Source organism: Bicyclus anynana, chromosome 21 (genome assembly GCF_947172395.1).
Source record: "Bicyclus anynana chromosome 21, ilBicAnyn1.1, whole genome shotgun sequence".
NCBI lineage: Eukaryota > Metazoa > Arthropoda > Insecta > Lepidoptera > Nymphalidae > Bicyclus > Bicyclus anynana.
In genome coordinates, this window is record NC_069103.1 from 8,074,213 (window position 1) to 8,095,575 (window position 21,363).

The following is a 21,363-nucleotide window of genomic DNA, read 5'->3' on the forward strand; positions in this document are numbered from 1 at the left end:
CAAACTTTTTAAAATATTGGGGCGTTATGGAGGGATTTGGAGTATCAAACATTATTACTACTACTCCCTACTTCAACGTTACGTTTTGGTATTGTTTAACGTGCAGCACATAATAATTATTTAGATTATTGAGGCTTAAATTAGCTAGTACTCAGAGCCGTAAAAATAAAACAATATTGTCTATTGTTTTGTTTAATTTATAACCTGTGGAAGTTATTTTTGGTTTGTTTTGTCTTTGTCATTTGTCTTGTCATTGTCATTTGTCAAACGAAAAAAAACGAGCGAAAATAATCTAAATTTTAGAAAAGCAAGCAACTTTTATTAATATACAAAACTTGATTCCTGTAAGTCTAAACATAGTATTAAGTGAAATAATCAGCATAAATGGTTATTCTCGCAATCATTTTCGTGTGCTAATCTGAAATGTAATACAGTAAACGTAGTCTGCGCCATGCCATCCAAAACAAGAAGCGCTAGAGCTACAAAGGCTTCGAAAGAAAACATAAGTGTAGTAAGAACAACTAAAGCGTCTAAAGTGACGGGTAAAGCTTTGAAAGCGAGAAAACCTTTAGCGGATAAAACGAATTCGGCGTCCGATGATAATGCTTCACTTTCAGAAAAACTTACAAATCCTGTAGGAAGTGTGACTAATAAGAAAATAAAAGATGTTTGCGAGGACTATACGGCAAGACCGCGTCGCGCTCGATGTCTACCAACTCGGTATAAGGATAATAGTACCTTAGTGAATCTATCAAACAGTTTAATTTCATCACCAACTAAAGTAGAATCTCCAGGATTTCAAATTTCTGAACCACTAACAAAGTCTAAAGTTGGCAACAAACCAGTAACGCAGAATCCAGCATGTAAAGCGACAGTTTTAGCTAAAAAGAAAACATCACCAGTGAAAAAGGTAAACTTGTTAACACTAACTAAAAGTCCTGTTAAAACTCTCGATTGTAGCTTAGTGAACAACAGGCCAAAGAGAATTTGTCGGCTCCCAACCAAATATGAAGACCACTCAGTTAGCCCTAACAAGTATGTACCATTACAACCTATTAATGCTAGTACCCCTTTAGCAACTAAGACCAAGAAGATAAACAAAGAAAATGGTGAAGATTCTTTAAATGTTTCACCAGTATTGCACAAGAAAGCTCCTAGACAAAGAGCTCTGAAAAACAATGAAATACAAAAGATTATTGCTGATCCTAACAATAATGCCAAAAAGAACAAAGATAAGAAATCACCAAATACATCAGTTAGCACACCTGACAAAATATTTAAAGCAAGGGCTTCAGAAAAAGCCACAAACAAAAACACATCTATAAGATTATTGGATGATAAGAATAGGCGAAAAAGAGACTCAAGTAAACTTGATGTATATGAATTCACTTTTGATCCTGATGAAGAACCTCGTCCAGCTAAGAAAAAGAAGAAGCAGGCTCCAAGGAAACCTAAACCTAAAACTGGGAAAACTAAACCTCAGACTGTTACTATAAAGACTAATTATGACAAGAATCTAGCTAAAGCTCTGGCTGCATTGAAAAATGTTGTCTCATCAAAATCTAATACTGACACAGTCAAACAAAATCAAGAAGTAGCAACGACTGTTAAAGAAAATGTTAAGAATGTTGTTAACAATCTCATAACAAAATCACCTGTCCACATTAATAATTTCAGTTCAGTTGCAGATCACAGTGAGGCTGCAGAAAAAAATTATAATTCAGTCAGAGTAGAAGACATTGCTCGTGATTTTCAAATTATGGAAGATGATCATTCTTTTGATTATTCACCTGTTAACTCACCATGCCGACCAAAAACACCTGTGAATGAAAATAATTGTAATACCAATAAAGACCAGAGCAACATTGCTGATCCTCTTAACTTACGTGAAGATGTAAGTTTCTTTGATGAAGTTCCTGTAGCCTGTAGCAGTATGAATGTATCTGTGAGACATCCTCAGGCTAGTCCTTGGAGGGCAGAGTTTGGTAGTTTACCTATCAAGTGGCAGGTCAACACATATGTCAAATCGAATATGACACCAGCATTTGAAAGCTCATTTATTAATTTCAATGATGACAATAGTAAGAAAAAGCATGTGTACACAAACATGGTGCCAGAAGTAAATGATCCATTACCTCAAGTAGATAATACCTCCAATTTGAAACAGACAAGTATTATATCCTTCATTAAAGAAGTTGTTGAGAGAAATGCAAATAAAAAGAACAAAAAATCAACTCCTGTTAAAACTAATTCTCTATTTGAAGATTTAAGGAGCACATCTATTGTACATAAGACTCCTAATAAAGAAACTCCATTGAAAGATAATGATGTTCAAATAACTCCACATTCAAATGAATACCAGAATAATGCTAGTGATGTATCAAGCGAAAAAGAACCATCAACTAATAAAGAAAACAGTATAGAAACTATTAAAACACCAAATGGAAATAAAAATGCAAATAGAAATAATACATATTTTGGTTTCGATGATACAGAAGACCAGGAAAATGTTTTACCAATCAAGATTAACAGCAAAGCTAAGTCATTAAGGTCACGCACAAGAGGCATTCTTCAAGAAATAAACACACTTAAAGGTCCAACTAGAGCAATTTCACCAGTTGCTGCCAAGTCAAAGCCTAGATATAGAAATGAAATTAAGCATGCAACAGAACCTCCAGTATTCCCTCAAGTTGCAGTTTCTAAAAACAATACAAATACACAAGAATCATGTTTGCCAGATAATTTGACAAATACTGACGACCAGTCTGTGCATTTGTTTGAAGATTTAGATTTGTTAGAGATACACCATCCCAAGGTAAGCAACCGTTTTAGTACGGTAACAATTATAACTGTTTTTGTTAATTTTAATTTATATTATGTGCATCAATGAATCTAAACATCAACAAAAAATTTAAGTATAAGTAGAAAATACTAGTGCCTAGATATTAGATTCATTATGGCAGATGTGAACTGATTATGCCAATCAGTAGCTGGCATTAACACATGTAATTAAAAAAAAATTGTAAAAATATCAAACCCACATTTCTTTGATAGTAGTTTCTAAATTAAATAGCTTGTGCTCACATGAAATTTTATTGGTTTTCAGCCCAGCCGAAAAAGTTATGGCAAGGCCAAAAAGGTTGCGTTTGTCCAGAAACGTGGACTCAGCTCTGATGACAGCTCAATCAGTGATGCTGAACCGCAGACTGACAGAGCCGCAGTCTCAAGTGATGAGGACAATTTAGATGATCTGTCATTCAAGTTGCCTTCAGAGAAACCTAAAAGAACAAATAAAAAGAAGAAACCTAAAAAACAGTTGTCCAAAAAGGAGGTAAGTTAGACTATATAATTAATCCTTTATCTTCTTACTGCCTTATTGCTTCAGTGATCACCTAGGTATACGATTTTGAATCACGAGGCTGAGGGTTGAATCCTGGAATGGGTATGAAATATTAAACTTTCTTCCATTAAATTCTCAGTAAAATTCTCAGCTAAGAGAATTTGATAATCTTACACATGTCATACTCAGAAAGCATCTCTACAGTCTTGTTCACGTAACTGATTAAAGTGAAATAAACTTGTTTATATGTATAGTTGCTAAATAAATGGAGGAAATTATGTTTGACAGCAGTTACGTAGTCAAACATACAAAAGTTAAAGTTTGTGGTGTTCTAGGGGTAGTCTCTGGATCAACTGAATCAACTTAGAAAATTAATTTACCAATAGAAAGCCACATTATTTGAGAGTGTCATTGGCTATATTTTATCCCTGCATGAAGCGTGGAGCGTCTGCTAATATATTAATAATCACACAAATATGATGAAAGCGAAAGTTTGTGTGTGCGTAAGTGTGCGTCCTCCTTTGCGTTCCTACTGATGCGATATAGCTGAAAGGAGAATGCCGAAAACCCGGCTAAGACCCAGTCATGGGTAAAAACCATTTTTATTTTAAAATTCATCTTTTTAATTTAGCTACTATCAATGACTTAGCTTAGTTGACGGCCTCCGTGGCGCAGTGGTATGCGCGGTGGATTTACAAGACGGAGGTTCCTGGGTTCGATCCCCGGCTGGGCATATTGAGATTTTCTTAAATTGTCCAGGTCTGGCTGGTGGGAGGCTTCGGCCGTGGCTAGTTACCAACCTACAGGGGCAAAGACGCACCGCCAAGCGATTTAGCGTTCCGGTATAATGCCGTGTAGAAACCGAAAGGGGTGTGGATTTTCATCCTCCTCCTAATAAGTTAGCCCACTTCCATTTTAGACTGCATCATCACTTACCATCAGGTGAGATTGTAGTCAAGGGCTAACTTGTAAAGAGCTAACTTGTAAACCTACAGGGGCAAAGACGCACCGCCAAGCGATTTAGCGTTCCGGTATAATGCCGTGTAGAAACCGAAAGGGGTGTGGATTTTCATCCTCCTCCTAATAAGTTAGCCCACTTCCATTTTAGACTGCATCATCACTTACCATCAGGTGAGATTGTAGTCAAGGGCTAACTTGTAAAGAATAAAAATAAAAAAAAATACTCAACTTACTATAAAAGAATATCAACCGTCTATAATTACTCCAAAATATTGATAGGTATAACCTAATAAATATACTGTCAGAGGTACTCAAATGTCTATTTGAATGCTATTGAATTGAATTTGTTATTTGATTTTTCAGGAAAAAGAGGTGGAAGCATGGGCAGCCGGTTTTAACTCAATGTGTGAAGACATAGATGGATTCGATCTAGTTGTTGAATAAGGTTTTAAATTGTGTTTTACTTTTAATTAATCGAGATTATTTAATTTTTTATTTGATTAAGTTTTACTTCATTTAATTTTACAACAATAATGTGCGGATTCAAAAATAAGTATATGATTAGAGTAAGCGTAAGGTCAAACTAGCGCGTCCAGTGTGCCTAGTGGCAGTTTGATACTGTGACGATCGCGTAAACGTAAACGCGAATTTCTAAGGACTTGAAACAGCGCCATCTAGTAGCACTACTGCACAACTCTTTCAATTTCTTAGAAATTCGTGGCGATCAGAAGTGTGAAATATCCAGCGCATAAATTAGTCCTCGTCTGCGCGGAACAGTGGTGCGAGGCAGTCATATAGCCACCTTGGAGACAAACTTATGATATTTTAATGTTTGAAGTTGTTGACCGTTTTTTAACCGTTTTAACCGTTCAACTACACAAACCTGCATTTTCAGGGAGCTCTTTACACGATGAAAACGATTACAATAATGAAATGAAACATCGATTTTACAGAAAAAGTTTTTATAAACGTGTTAGATTTTTGATCTTATATTTTGACAGAGGAATAACGTCTAGCGAGTCAAGTCCCGATCTAATTCGATCTAAAGTGAAAAAATGAAGAATGCGTCTTCTTTATACCGTGGTATAAAGAAGGCGCAATGCAAATGCATTGCCTACTCCGAAAACCTATATGGGGGAAAAAATTTCGTTTTGTATAATCTGTGCGTACTCTAGTTAAATATCTTTTGCCACTGTTTATACCCCCGCACCCCTGACCCCGCGCGGGCTAGAGCTCGTTTATGTGCAAACTAAACAATGTATCCTATATTTTATTGAATCTCCTGAGACCAGTTAGGAGTATATTGTGTTGCCATTTTATTTTACTATGTACAAAATCGTGTCTCAAAAACGTATTTTATTTAAGCTACTAAAAATAATGTTTTAATTTTAATATATTATGGATTAAGTTACATTTTTAAGACGCAGGAATTTCGTCTTGTATTTTGTTGTCCGATTGAAATGTTTTATTTATCGCGTTTTATATTATAATATGACATGACTATCCTTGGCCCCTAGAGTGTACCTCTAAATATATATATATATTCATGACCATACTGCTTCAATTTTGTATGTAATGTTCAGGGGGATTCAGACAAAATTATGTATGTAGTGAACCGTGGTGTTTAAAAAAAAAGAAGAATGAAAGAATAAAAGTTTATTAAAATAAACCAAAACAGGAACAAAATAGGTTAGGCACCTATTTGCAATGTGCCACTGTATATTAATTATCTATCATTTATTTCATAACACTAATGAATAACAGATGAGGAAATATATTTCTAATGCCAGATCTTAGACCAATATATATTTTTCTGAGGCCTAAGGAAGTATTACAGGATTTTTATCTTCACGCTTTGACAGTCTGTCTAGCTACTTAAAGAGTATGCAGAATTTTGTAGCTTATAGACTACCATGTATTCTCAGTAAGTAAATATGACAATGTTAAGTAAATATTAATTTTATTTTCAACATAATTTTATATGGGACATAACTAGAATAACATGAGACTAAAATTTAACAATTAAGTTTAAAATGAATAAATGTATATTTTTTTCAACAATTTCTTTATTTCTGACTAGTCGCTGCCACGCGGTTTCACTCGCTTAGTTCCCGTGTCTGTAGGAAAACAGAAATAAAATATAGCCTATGACACTGGCAAATAATATGTGGCCCATTCAGGAAACTTCGCGATAACTTTACGTCCGAAATTCCTCGGTGCCTGAAGACAAAAGTCTTCAAATAGTGCGTGCTATGTTTCCGAGACTTATTCGTTAACTATGGACCTCATAAGAAGGGTCAGTCACACAGCGGGCGACGGAATGAGCTATGCTTTATCTCTGCGTGATCGACTCAGAAATGAGGAGATAGTTAGTTCACATAGCTCGAAAAGCCGATGAACATTGGGGTCCCAAGGTGCTGGAATAACGTAGAGACTCCCTACCAGGTGGACTGACGACATGAAGGCAGGGATTTGCTGGATGCAGGCAGTTCAGGATCTTGATGATTAGAAGGCCCTACAAAAGGTTTATGTCCTGCAGTGGACGTCCATCGGCAGATATGATGGTGATGATGACGATTGATATAGAAACCATCCCTGATGTTTTTACAGTATAGATGATTCTTATTTATTTATTTATTAAAAATTAAAAATATAAATAATTACATTTTTATGGATTAATTGATCGGAACCATTGATTTCTCCGCGATAGAAAGTACCTAGTCTATATGTTGCTCAATAGTCTCTACTATCATCCAATGAAGTCCCATCGAAGTCGGTTCAACCGTTCTAGAGATTAGTCTAGATCTAGACCATAGAATTAGGTACTTGTACCGACTCGTAAATCTATGGTCTAGACATACCTACAGATACACAAAAAATTTATAAAAGCTTGCTGTTTTTAACAGACTTCAAAAAAGGCGGAGGTTATCAATTCGTCGGAATCTTTTTTTATGTATGTTCACCGATTACTCGAAGACGCCTGAACCGATTGAAAAAAAAGAACTGGCTGAAAATCATAAAGATTCAGGATTTTCAGACAGATCTTTCAGAAACGGCTTTAATCAATACAGCACTACCTTAGTACCGCCTTCGTACTGATCGCATTGAGCTAACTGAGAAGGTAGGTACATACGATGTTATTTTTCGCTTTTTAGTTTAGTAAAAACATTTTTATAATTTTGAAGTCGGTTGCATTTTTTATTATTTTTTTTTAATATCGTTTGTATAACTAAACACTTGGTGAAATACAAGTGATGACCTATGTTTCCGAGACTTATTCGTTAACTATGGACCTCATAAGAAGGGTCAGTCACACAGCGGGCGACGGAATGAGCTATGCTTTATCTCTGCGTGATCGACTCAGAAATGAGGAGATAGTTAGTTCACATAGCTCGAAAAGCCGATGAACATTGGGGTCCCAAGGTGCTGGAATAACGTAGAGACTCCCTACCAGGTGGACTGACGACATGAAGGCAGGGATTTGCTGGATGCAGGCAGTTCAGGATCTTGATGATTAGAAGGCCCTACAAAAGGTTTATGTCCTGCAGTGGACGTCCATCGGCAGATATGATGGTGATGATGACGATTGATATAGAAACCATCCCTGATGTTTTTACAGTATAGATGATTCTTATTTATTTATTTATTAAAAATTAAAAATATAAATAATTACATTTTTATGGATTAATTGATCGGAACCATTGATTTCTCCGCGATAGAAAGTACCTAGTCTATATGTTGCTCAATAGTCTCTACTATCATCCAATGAAGTCCCATCGAAGTCGGTTCAACCGTTCTAGAGATTAGTCTAGATCTAGACCATAGAATTAGATACTTGTACCGACTCGTAAATCTATGGTCTAGACATACCTACAGATACACAAAAAATTTATAAAAGCTTGCTGTTTTTAACAGACTTCAAAAAAGGCGGAGGTTATCAATTCGTCGGAATCTTTTTTTATGTATGTTCACCGATTACTCGAAGACGCCTGAACCGATTGAAAAAAAAGAACTGGCTGAAAATCATAAAGATTCAGGATTTTCAGACAGATCTTTCAGAAACGGCTTTAATCAATACAGCACTACCTTAGTACCGCCTTCGTACTGATCGCACTGAGCTAACTGAGAAGGTAGGTACATACGATGTTATTTTTCGCTTTTTAGTTTAGTAAAAACATTTTTATAATTTTGAAGTCGGTTGCATTTTTTATTATTTTTTTTTAATATCGTTTGTATAACTAAACACTTGGTGAAATACAAGTACTTTAGGCATGTTTACTGGCGGCAAAACGAAATCCTTTTACATTTACACCGTCAAAAATATCCTTGCCTATCACTGATCACATCGATCTCCTGGGTGTTGATATTTCAGCTAACATCAACTTCGGGAGGTCCATAGAGTCCATAGAGTCGCCAAAACCGTTGCCAAACAACTTGGAATACTCCGTAAGGTTAAGCAGTACTTTTCCTCACAGCAATTACTTACTCTATATCAGGCCCAAGTCCGGTCTTGCATGGAGTACTGCATCTTTTTGACGGCTCAGCCAAATATCAGTTAGCTGTTTTGGATCGCCGAGCTAGGAGACATTAGCACAGATTCACTGCTTTTGACAAAACCAAACCCTTGAGCATCGGCGGAAAGTTGAATTCCAGGCGCCAAATCCTACAGAGCGCCTAAATGATAATCCTAGTCAACCGTAGACGGTACTGCGCTTCATTTTTAATTGGTCACCCCAGAGTATGATCAAGATCTTCGCGTTCCATTCTTTCTTTACACTCATAATTTGGTATATGTATCTGCATATTATTAGGAGCAAACAGGAGAGGCGCCATAATTGGATCTCGCTCCATTTTAAAATTTACTTCGGGCCGGCGCTGACATTCGCCTTTTTAACATCGCACCGCAAGACATCGTGCGGGTTTTCATCCCTATGTTGTAAATGTCCCTAGGACCCGTACAAAACGCTTTGCGTCTTCTTTACTCACCACAGAAAACATATGGCACGGCTAGGGTTTGGAATAGCCTTCCCAAACCTTTTGTTTCCTGAATCATATAACTTTGGTATCTTTAAAACTAAGAGTGAATAGGCACCTTCTGTGTGTCCTATCTTAGACTGTATATACACTTACCATCAGGTCAAAATCATGGTCAAACGCGAGCCTATTTGCATTAAAAAAAAAAGAAAAAACTTTGAAATCACTGACAGACACTTCTTTTTTTATTATTCTTTACAAGTTATCCCTTGACTACAATCACACCTGATGGTAAGTGATGTTGCATTCGTAAGATGGAAGCGGGCGAACTTGTTAGGAGGAAGATGAAAATTCACATCCTTTGGGTTTCTAAACGACATCGTACCGGAACGCTAAATCGCGGCGGTAGGTACGTCTTCCCAGCTTAAATTATGTATTGATATTTATGTGTTTAACTTTATTGTTAGTTAAAATAATTTATTGCACACACAGTAGAAAACAAAATCTTATTTAAACAAAATAAAATAGAAACTTATTCTAGCAATATTTTATTTTATAAAAAGATTTACATTTATTTTATTTATAAGGTAAAGTGAAAAGTCAAAATTTCCCATACATTTATGGAAATTTCCTCCAGTGTGCCTAGTGGCAGTTTGATACTGTGACTATCGCGTAAATTTTCTAAGGAATTGAACACAGCGCCATCTGGTGGCAATACTGCACAACTGTTTCAATTCCATATAAATTCGCGTTTACGTTAACGCGATAGTCACAGTATGAAAACATTGAAAACTACCACTAGTTACACAGCTTGCATCATTATAAGTACGCTTGTGTGTCGTTGAGTGCACTTATTTAGGCTCTTACGCTCACATACTCACAGAAAGTGGCTTAACATAAATGTCCAATGAATAATGTTACTAGGTACGCAAAATCATTTGAAACTTCGTTACATTAAAGCTGTTATATATACAGATACACTAGTTTTTGTTTTATTTAGAAATACCAAATAGTTATGATTAAATTTAAATGCATTCAAAGTTCGCATAAATATCGACTCCCACTAACGGTCGCGATAGTGTACGTGACGTCATCACACAACATTTGCTCACCTGTTAAAGGCAATTCGTACGTCTGCCTTACCTACTGACGAACTAATGGTTAAAATTGGTTTTTTTTTGTGTTGATAAGCCTATTTATCGAGGAAGGCAACAAAGCTACATAATATCAATCAACTACCAATAGGAGCAAAGCACCGATCAAAAATGTGTTCAAAACGGGGAAAATATTGTTCTGTTTTGTTTTCAACGGAGAATACAGAAGGCTAACATTTAAAAATAGTTAACATTATTCATTGTGTCTCTATAGCTTATTAGTCCCTCCACAGGAAAGCGCGGTGTTCGTCGAACCCCTCAGACTAAATACATAAGGACTAGTATCGCACCCAAATTCACGAACAAAATTTTCTGCCATTTTCTAAGGAAAACGAGCTTAGATTTCATACATATCATATACTAAACTAGCAGTTTTTGTTCGTTTTTTACACCATTCAAGTACACAAAAAGGTATTTTTACGAAGGTTTTTAAACGACGGACACGATTGTAAACTATGAAAGATCGATTCTATAGAGACAGTGTTTATAATCGCATAAGATCGTTGATCATATACTTTGACAGAAAAACAATGTCTTGCGAGGCAGGTCTTTATCTAATTAGTCTGAGTCGAACCCAGGTGGACTGACGACATCAAGCGAGTCGCGGGACAGTGCATGTCTGTGGTATTGTGAAAGTTCCTTACATAACGGCGGCAAGCTCATAACCAAAGAACAAGAACCAGCTGGATCATAAATTTTCTCGTTTTTCAATTCTACTGGATGTACTATTAGCTGTTCATCAGGAAACCTATCGTTGTGCTCTTCTACTGTGTATTTGCCATCGTCTGTTTTAGTGAACACCATTAGACTATTATTGCCTAGAACCAAATTTAATCAAGTTAAAATTATTATAAAAAAAAATCATACAATTTAAAATTACAACCATAAAATATTTTATAAAAATATTTTAGTAATTAATTAAATAATTCGTTTAAATCTCCGATACAAATACTACTAAAACATCCTTTCTCCTTCAATATGCTTGGAGACCGTAGGACAGGGTAGGCGAACCAATGGCACGCGTGCCATTGATGGCACGCGACACAATATTTTGGGCACGTCGCCGATCATAAAACATGTGTAAAGTAGGTATTTGACATAAATTATTTGTCATCTAACCTGCAGCAACAGAAGTCACACTAATTTTACAATAATTTAATTTATGCGTGTAATATAAACATTCCAAAATGTACCTCTTTTGTTTACTTTATTTCATAAAGAGTTTTGATAGTATTTATTATTGTTATTCTCCAAATAATCAGAAAGTCAAAATTATTTGATGGCACGCCAATGACCCCATTAAACATTTTTTAGCAAAAATGGCACGTTGATGCATAAAGGTTCGCCTACCCTGCCGTAGGATCAGCTTCCACCTTCACACAGGAAGTAAAACTATAAGAAATTGTAATGTCATCAATAATTGTTAATTACAATGTTGTATGATTTATTAAAAACAGCAACTGTTGAGTTTCTTGCCGGTTTCTTCTCAGCAGAACCTGCCTTCCGAACCGGTGGCTTACCTTTACAAATAGTCAACTGACGTGTCAAAAGTGCTTGTAAACTAAGCCTACTTGAAATAAATGATTTTTGATTTTGTTGATTTTGAATAAGTCACAGATATGCTCCACGTAACTACGTAAGGGACCGGAATCACACCCGAGGGGTCATTTTATAAGTCACACGAATCTTAGAAAGGATTTTAGTTTTTGTTATTAATGTGGAGTCAAATGAAAAATAAAATTTAATAAAAAAATGCACACAGTCCAGTCCAGTCATAGTCCACAAGGACCCACATAGTGATAGTTGCGCCATGTCTGTCTGTCCGTCTGTCCGCAGTTTAGCGCAGACTTACTAGGTACTAGAATGCTAATAGAATAATAGACTACTAATAGAATGTAAATTAGCATTAACATGTGAATTATAAATGGAAATGTCTAGGTGAAGATTACCTAGTTGTATTTTTTTCTAATCAAAATTAAATAACAGATGATGCTATATTATATTTCTAATAGGATCTCGTACCAATGCAATTTATAAAACCATCATCATTCCTATTCCTATCTTCGCGGCTAGATTTCACTATCGCGGATCTAATGCCACAAACGGTCAATTATTCTCACGTTTCTGAAGAGCAAACGGCAGTACCCACGCGGCATACTGTACAAGTCATGTACGCAGTGACCAACACACGATCAATTATAGTGGTGGATGCTACAGAAACGTGAGAATAATTGACCATTTGTGGCTAGCATAATAGGTACGTATTAAACTTACTTATAACACATATGGCAGTCGACATATTAGTTAATGATGTTACAGACTGTAACGCTTTTTCTATACCAGGTTTAAATCTGTACAACGTCTGATCACCGTATGCCATACAGTAGATATAGCCATTATAAGACTTCATAAATTCAAGTTTATTATAGTTGTGTACATCCAGAATCGGCTTCCAGACATCAGTACCAGCAATATAACAGTAAACGTGTCTGCCTCCTGCTATATAAACCCTATTATGATGAGTGCAAACCACTGGACATTCGTGTATTTCAGGTAACTTAGCTTTACTTATGTATTTTCTTTCTCTTAAATTGTACACAATTGTCGTATTTGTTATAAACCTGCAAAGAAGGAAAACATAAAATACGCAAATATCTACTACCTATACCTGCGAACTTTTTGAGTAAAGAACTCGAAGAAGGATTGGTACCGACCAAAGTGAAGAAGTAACATTTGAAGTTGTATACAGAAATTATTATTTTTTACTATTACCAACAAGCACCCGTTCCACGCGCGGTGCACAGACGTGCATATTTATGAAAATAGGGGATGAAAGTTTGTATGAAACTTTGTCAATTTTAAACCGATTTAGCTGAAATTTGGAATAGAAATAGATTTTACTCTGGATTAACACATCACTAAATTTCACGCGGACGAAGTCGCGGGCGTCCGCTAGTTTATGATAAAACTTCTTGTTTATATTTATTTTATTGGTGGTATTTTCGGAATTCGGTGTGTGTTCATTCATATTGACTCCTAAATGATAAAATGCATTGAAATGCTAAATCATATAAATATTTGGAAATTACTGACCCATTTTCACACAGACCTCCAAGAATATACAGTAGATCTCCAACGATAGTGACACCAGGAAATCTTTTTTGTGGTAACTGTGCACTAATCTTCTCCAATTGATTTCTCAAAGTGTCATACACCATCACATCCTGCATAAACTCAATCCCACTACCAAACCTCAGCCTAAAACCACAAAGTACTACCAGTTTGGTCGGTCCCCATGCAGCCACTTTCCAATCCATGAATTCCTTGTCGGCCACTTCCAATAGTTTTTCAAATTGTCTATCTTCATTTAATGTGCACACAAAATTCTGCAATACGTGCAACATATTCTTTTCATCCAAAATATTTTTTTGAGTTGGCACCACAGGGACATATTTCAAAAGGCGAGGTCGACTGTCTTTGACAATACTCAATGCCTCACACCAAACCCTTTCAGTAAACTTTTCACATATTTCTTCTTTATGCTCACACAGACTTGATTCTGATATGTCAAGTCCTTTACTTGTTATATTGAGGAGACAGCTTATAATTTCTAAAAATAAACTGCCACAACTGTAGTTGTTAGAAAAATCTCTTATGTCCAACAGAGTTTTATTTGTAACCCTTTTCATATCTAAACAAGCAAGAATTAATAACACATTATCCTTTACTTGAAGATTCCTATAAAGCCAAAGCAAGCCAAATTTAAAAATTTGCAATTCATCTTGAGAATCTAAATATGGATGGGAAAGGTACCATATCAATATGTGGATTGTTGAAATACTTCTTGTCTCCATGGAATTGAAATTATATAGGCCGTACGCTGCAGAAAGTTGTTCTAACTCTGTGTATGATGCTTTCTGAGCTATTGTCATAGTATCCAACCAGTTCGACTCACTCAGTTGAATGTCCAAGACATGTTGTATCTGCTTGGTAAGATCTCTTATCTGTAGAAAATCAGCTGTGACAGCTATTTGATCAATAATTGTGAGTGGATATTCAGAAAGAAGAATATTTCCCATTTCCATGTATTTAAGTATTATTTTCATTGCATATGGATCTAGCATCTACAATATGTAAACAATTACATTGACAAATTATTAATGTAATCAATTAAAAACACTGACATCTATAAATTTTACAAAAAATACTTCATCTTATCAACCCATGTTCATCTCACTATTGAACACGAGTCTTCTATCAGAATGAGGTGGTGGTCTTAGTCCATCACGCTGGCCCAATGCAGATTGGCAGACTTCACACGCGTAGAGAATGGATAATGTTCACTATTTTTAAATGTTAGCTTTCTGTATTCTCCGTTGAAAACAAAAAATATGTTGAATATAAAAAATAGATGGTGGCCTATTCTCATAGATACCGGATAAGCACAAAAATTTCATCAAAATCGGTCAAGCCGTTTCGGAGGAATATGGCAACGAAAACATTGACACGAGAATTTTATATATTAGATAGAGCAAATGTTGTTTGATGACGTCACGTACGATATCGCGACCGTTAGCGGGAGTCGATATTTATGCGAACTTTGAATTGAATGCATGTAAAATCATAACTACCTATTTGGTATTTTTAAATAAAACAAAAACTAGTGTAGTATATGTATATACAAAAGCTCTAATGTAACGAACGAAGTTTCAAATGATTTTGGGTACCTAGTAACATTATCCATTAGGAAAATTCTCAGATAGGTAGGTTTCCGCACGATGTTTTCCTTGACCGTTTGAGGGAGGACAATACTTACATCAATATTAATTTCCTGTTTATCGCTCTCTACATAATACCCACTGAACATAGCGCGAAAATAATCACTATATTCACATAGAAGCTCTTTCTTTATTTGAAAAACTTCTTCACCAATTCGCAAAGTAATTTCAGTCATTTTCCAAAATTATTACAATGTTATTGTTACAGTTTAATAATTTTATCAATTACAACTTTAATAAACTTATAACTTTAGATGTGATTTAGAGGTATGTATGAAATATGAATATTTATTTTAGAAATAGGCGCAATCCGCAATAAATTAGAATATGGGCAGGCTACGCTCAATTTAAATTTTAAACAAAAACAAAATTATCTCCTCCACAGATTACAATAGTGATCATAGAATAGAGTAGTATAATACATAGTGATACATCCACAAACGTCAAATGAAGGATTAAATTCAAAGAAAAATACTTTGACACCTATATGCAGTGTTGCCAGTTGGATCTTATGAGAAGTTACCCGAAATATTAAAAAAAGTAACCTTTTGACTACTACTACTCTTGCTTTTTGCGTTCCACAGCATGGCTAAACCACCATTTCAGCCTCTGGGGGCTAAAGTAATTTTGTTTTTACTTTTTTTAATATCTGTCTGTTACGAATACTAGCCAAGTACTAAATTACTACAAACCGAAGGAGATTTTACTCGTAAATAGAATCATCTTAATTAAGGTCCTGATTGTTTGCCTTTTACTTATGGGATAAGAAAAATACAATTAAAGAGCAAGCATTTAAAAAACAATAGACGTTAATTTCTTAAATTCATACTTGATTTTTTTAAGAAATTCAATGTGACTGCAACTTGCTTATTTTGCAACGTCAATTGTAACGTCTTCATTTATAGTGAGATTGACACAGAAACATCGATGAGTTCTTGAGCATTTGTCCGCATTTCTTGATTTAACGACCGTTCTGTTTTGGATATACGAAATTGTAAGTTAATTCTAAAAATTCTGAAATATCACGTAAAGGTAACCTTTTTATTAAACTAAAGTTACCAATGTAGTCAAAAAATCACCTAAAAGGTTACAAAAGTAACCTTCTGGCAACACTGCCTATATGTATCTAAGGAAAAATACGTTTGTGATAAGTTGGTATCAAATTAATCTGTGGATAGTACTTGTACTTGTAAAGAGATGTCAAAGATCTTATTTAGTAAGTTTTATAATTTATCTTATATTGTCTTATTTCTTATGGTCTTTGAGAGATGTAACTACCCACAGATTAATTTGATACCTACGTACTACGTACGTACGAGTAGACGAGTCCGTACGTTTCGACCTCAGTACAAAATTGCACCTGCCTCCTTGGTTCGAACAGTGCTCTATAGATAGCGCTAGGCACTTTGGTTTCCAAAATAATAAAATTAATTAATTATTCTATATCAGCCTTTTTTGATGAATACCTACTGTTCTGATTGCCAACAAACAAATTAAAAATGAGGGTATAAATCACTAGTCATTTCACACCTAATAATAATTATAATTAACTTGTTCTTAAATTGATGAAAATAACTTTAATTAATAAGCTTAGAACAATTAGATATGGTTAATATATCATATATAGGTAACATTTTATAAACAAACCATACATTTTAAAATAAATAATTTATGAAATGATATGTGTTTTCTACCTTCATTTCTAATTTCTTTGTTGGTAAGCAGTACTCATAAAGATAGGCTGTAGTATTACATTTGTGTTTATTTTTATTTGGTTACCATAATTCTTAGATGCAATGGTCGTACAAATACAGAACGATTAAAACTAATAGGTACTAGGTAAACCGTATAAATATAGGTATACATACGTACATTTAAGTTTATAGTAGGCTACTTGCCTCTTTTGTAAACAATGTTTAAACTGAATTATGGAAGTATTATAAGCTATTTTTTATTTTGTCCCGTCAATAATAACCAGTAAAAAAATTAATATAAATGAAAAAATATCTACGTAAAATTTTTGCCGCCGATACACAACACATTAGCAAGTGACGTCATTCATAGAGATAAGATGGCGTTTGCAGTGATGTGATATATAACGTCACCGCAAGCGCCAATCACAAACCGTTGCCTTGTAGCGAATGACGTCACAGTTTATGATTGGCGTTTGCGGTGACGTGATAAAAATATAATTTTGTTTTATAAAAATACTAGCGGACCCGGTCAAGCTTTGCTTTGACTTATGTGCTCTCTTTCCTTATCCTCCCTACATTACCCTACTCCTACCCTACCCTATATCCTACCATACCCTACCCTACTCTACCCTATACCCTACTCTACCCTACCCTACTCCTACTCTACCCCCACCCTACCCATACCCTACTTCTGAATTCATTTGTTACAAAAAATGTGATAAATGACAACCGATTTGTTCTAAAATTACAAAGATTTATGAACGCACGCGTAAATGTTAATCATTGGTTAGTATTTCTGAACGCACGTGTATATATATGTCAACATTTGACAGGATGGACAACAAATGTTTGACAGGTACTAAACAAAGTAACATTTATGGAAAATTATTCATCTTTCATAATTATGTATGCGTCGAGTTTTCATTGTTTTTAAGATGTATTCTTGGCGGCGACAAATCCAACGAACCAAAAATCGTGAAAATCGGTGCAACAGATCTCGAGTTATAAGTGTTGTAACAAACACGACTTTCTTTTTATATATATAGATTACAATTACGAGATTATTTTCACAAATAAAAACGTGATTAGATTTTCTAGGCATCTAAACTGCCTCTCCAGCCATGGAGCCTCTTGAGCCATCTTTAAAAGTCGAGCGTTCCAAGGTCACGCGTGTTTAAAACGCCCGATTACATTAAAATGTACTATGGGAGCTATTTAAATATATTTTTTTGTTGGAATTGTTATTAAACAAGCTAATTTTAATTAATAAATGTAATAATGCAGTAAAAATCCGAACGCGCGATAGTTGCCCGACTGTCGCACAAAACCCGCTATAATTTAAATTTTTACCTTTATTTCTAGATTGTCTTTGGTTTTTTACTTTTTCTATACATTATTTTACTCTACCAAAGAATAAAACACTCCTAATGTACAAAGATTAAAAAAAAATATGATTTTGAAATCCTCGTCTGTAGACCGCGCTCCTAGAGCGCGGTTTTAAAAACTGTCAGTACTAATCACAGACGTGTTTTGTACAGGTTATGAGTGATTATATGCCATCCTTGTTCTTTTTACTACATGTGAAATAAGTTAGAGTGTGACAAGAATAGGTTAAAACAACAAAAAAAAGGTCAAAATGATATGAGTATGAAATCAATCTTTAGAAGCTTGATCCACACACAGGTTGTTCAAAATCAATCTTCTCAAGCGTGATACACACACGAGGGGATGCAAAAAATCTTCTTAGTTTTATACAGCAGGCGAATAACCTGTTATAGCTATATTTCACAGATTAAGAATAACAGACAGATAGTGCGCACGGAACACGTCGGTGTCGTAGCCGCTTCAAATACAAAATTCAAAAACTAATACATTCTCGAGTCAGTACTACACGAAGCGACGCATCAGTAATTTTCAATATTATTCAAGAAAAATGGTGTCTTATGTTTTTAAATATTTTAAAACTGTTCTCAAAAACCAAAGAAATAAAATGGAGTATTTTTTATTGGTAACTATTGATTACCTGTTATTATATTAATTTATGTAGTTATTGTTAGTGATAAATTTTGAAATACAAATTATAAAAAAAGTTTGTTTAAGCGGATGTCAAGGAAACGCGTGACGTTTGAGTTTTATGGGTTTCACCGGCTTCACCACGCTGCTTGTAAAGACTTACTTTGGATCATCTTTACTCTGTGGTATATTTATTATAATCGATGTAGGTCGAACTGTGCTCAAAAGATGGCGTTGAGTTAAACGTAGATAGCAACTGAGGACTGTACCCTACTAGCGGACGCCCGCGACTTCGTCTACGTAAAAATCGGTGTTTTAAGTTTTTGTTCTCTAATTTTCCTATGTGTGTTTCTAGTACCTACATTAATATTTTTATTCTACATCATTCTAGATCATTCCCTAAGTTTGTTTAAATTGTGGTAAAAAAAAAGAAATACCTAAACCTGGGCTGAGTTTGTTGTTGGCTCTTCTCGGACCAAGGCGCGTTTGAAACCTTCGTAACTGTAATTTTAAGATTTCCACTTTAATTATCCCCATTAAATCATGACAAAACTTAATCAAAAGTGTTTGTGTAGTAAGCCTAAATTAATTAAATGAATTTTGATTTGATTTATGGACATAACGACCGACAAAGCTTCCCAGGCAACACAAACAAGCTGAACAGCTTCTTCGCCGGCGAAAATGATGTGCCCGATATCTGACGTCACCCGGACATGGGTTTTTTAACTCACGATCTCGGGTGCGCCCGGACTGATACACTAGGGTCAATACACCCTTCCAGAACGGCCCTCTATGCCGAGGTCCGTGTCTCAGAGGAGACGCCAAGAGTCGTTCCGCCTAATTCACCCATGGTGATGCCGCTGAGGTCCCATTATGGACCCTACAAATAAAGGCACTTACAATGGTCTAAGCTCTTACACAATCAGAAATATAAATAAAATAAAATAAAAATATAAATATATACTTAAATCTACAGCTCACAGTGCAATATTTTTTAAGGCATTGGCCTTTTTCAATTCCTACAGCCAATTATGAATATTAAAAATCTCCTTTTTAAATATATATCTTCATCGTCAAAGACAATCAACGATGTAGGAAATGATTGAATACAGTCTGGGTTTGAATATCTCTGGGAGAATGGCAATAAATAGGTACATATAACAAAATTGAAAATAAATAAATATTTACCTATTCGGAAAAACGAGCTGTAATGTTCGCAAAATTGATGTTGATAATATCATCTCCATGACTATTTGCTCCTTATCAACAGATGGCGCTACATCTAACATTTTTGTATATACATACAATAATAAAAAGACAATAAATTATTGGTTTGATAAGACAAAAATTTTAAAAACTCAACCCTTTATGTTATAATAAATAGCGGTTGAAGTTTTTATGCAAGCATGTAATTTTTCATGTATGGTACGTTCATTGACTAATCGTCAGAATGTGAAATGTAATGGGGGATAAAAAAAATAACAACCCCTAATTAAACATAATGATTTTATTTGTTTCTTATTTAATTCAAAATTCATTTATTTCAAGTAGGCTCAGTAAAGATTCTACCACCGCGCACCGGTTTAGGCTACGTGATTATGTTATTGTGTTTGTGAAGTCGGCTGAATTTTCTTTTGCAAATTATCTTCGCTCTCTCTCATGTAGGTACTTATTTGTTATTGTGTTGTAAATGAGCTAGTTGCCATTCTTCAGTTATAGGTAAGTATATTAGACCAGGCGCTGTGAGGGTGTGAATATGCGAAAATCGAGGAGTGCATTCTGTTTATAGTTTATGTCTCTGAAAAGCATGCAGATTACGAGTCTGCATGTTGCCAGGAGGTTTGTGGGTCCATTCTTTGTTATATCCTACCCCTTCATTACCCCTACACTACACCTATCTTACCCCTACCCTACCCTACCCCATACCCTACCCTACCCCATACCCTACTCTTACCCTATCCTACTCTACCCCTACCCTACCCCTACTCCTACTCTGCCCCTACCCAACCCCTACACCTTAATGTTTTAAATTTTTTCTGTCATAAGAACCTTCTCCTGACAATAACAAACACATAAAAAAATAGTGAAATCGGTCCAGCCGTTCACGCGTGATGACGTGACCAAGGGATATATGGATTCAATTTTATATATCCTATTTTTTATTATGACATTATCACAGTAATAGTCAATCTATTAAAAAACAACACAAGAATGTAACTAAAGCATCTTTAAAAAGTGTATCACTCCGAAACTACTAGACAAATTCTACTGAAACTTGGCACGATTTGAGTTCTTATTACAAAGAAGGTCAAAAGATACTTTGTGTTTCAAAAATAAAAATAGAAGGAATACCTAAGCTTAGCAAACTTCCCATGTGGGTGTCTTTCCTTAAGTATAGTAGTTACAAAGAATTAATTACAAAAATAATACTAACGTATCGTAAGTAGGTA

At 35.0% G+C, this 21,363-nt stretch overlaps 2 protein-coding genes across 2 annotated transcripts; one reads left to right on the plus strand and one right to left on the minus strand.

Annotated features, from left to right (window-relative positions):
* The first annotated feature begins 244 nt into the window (after positions 1–244).
* Positions 245–6,361, plus strand: LOC112058363 (uncharacterized). The gene is made up of 3 exons (XM_024099134.2): positions 245–2,815; positions 3,107–3,331; positions 4,664–6,361. Exons 1-3 carry the CDS (start codon positions 452–454, stop codon positions 4,742–4,744), a joined length of 2,670 nt encoding a protein of 889 aa, XP_023954902.1. The 5' UTR covers positions 245–451; the 3' UTR covers positions 4,745–6,361.
* A 3,445-nt stretch (positions 6,362–9,806) lies between these two features.
* LOC112058386 (kelch-like protein 9) lies at positions 9,807–15,620 on the minus strand. The gene is made up of 4 exons (XM_024099179.2): positions 15,245–15,620; positions 13,522–14,552; positions 12,703–13,049; positions 9,807–11,246 (listed from the first exon to the last, which is right to left on the minus strand). Exons 1-4 carry the CDS (start codon positions 15,380–15,382, stop codon positions 10,987–10,989), a joined length of 1,776 nt encoding a protein of 591 aa, XP_023954947.1. The 5' UTR covers positions 15,383–15,620; the 3' UTR covers positions 9,807–10,986.
* Positions 15,621–21,363: the final 5,743 nt, after the last annotated feature.

Coding starts and splice junctions, on each gene's coding strand:
- LOC112058363 (XM_024099134.2), top strand. CDS start 452: ATGCCATCCAAAACAAGAAGCGCTAGAGCTACAAAGGCTTCGAAAGAA. Junction 2,816..3,106: donor TAGAGATACACCATCCCAAG/GTAAGCAACCGT, acceptor ATTGGTTTTCAG/CCCAGCCGAAAAAGTTATGG. Junction 3,332..4,663: donor AACAGTTGTCCAAAAAGGAG/GTAAGTTAGACT, acceptor TTGATTTTTCAG/GAAAAAGAGGTGGAAGCATG.
- LOC112058386 (XM_024099179.2), bottom strand. CDS start 15,382: ATGACTGAAATTACTTTGCGAATTGGTGAAGAAGTTTTTCAAATAAAG. Junction 14,553..15,244: donor AACAGGAAATTAATATTGAT/GTAAGTATTGTC, acceptor TACATATTGTAG/ATGCTAGATCCATATGCAAT. Junction 11,247..12,702: donor GACTGCCATATGTGTTATAA/GTAAGTTTAATA, acceptor ATTTGGTTCTAG/GCAATAATAGTCTAATGGTG.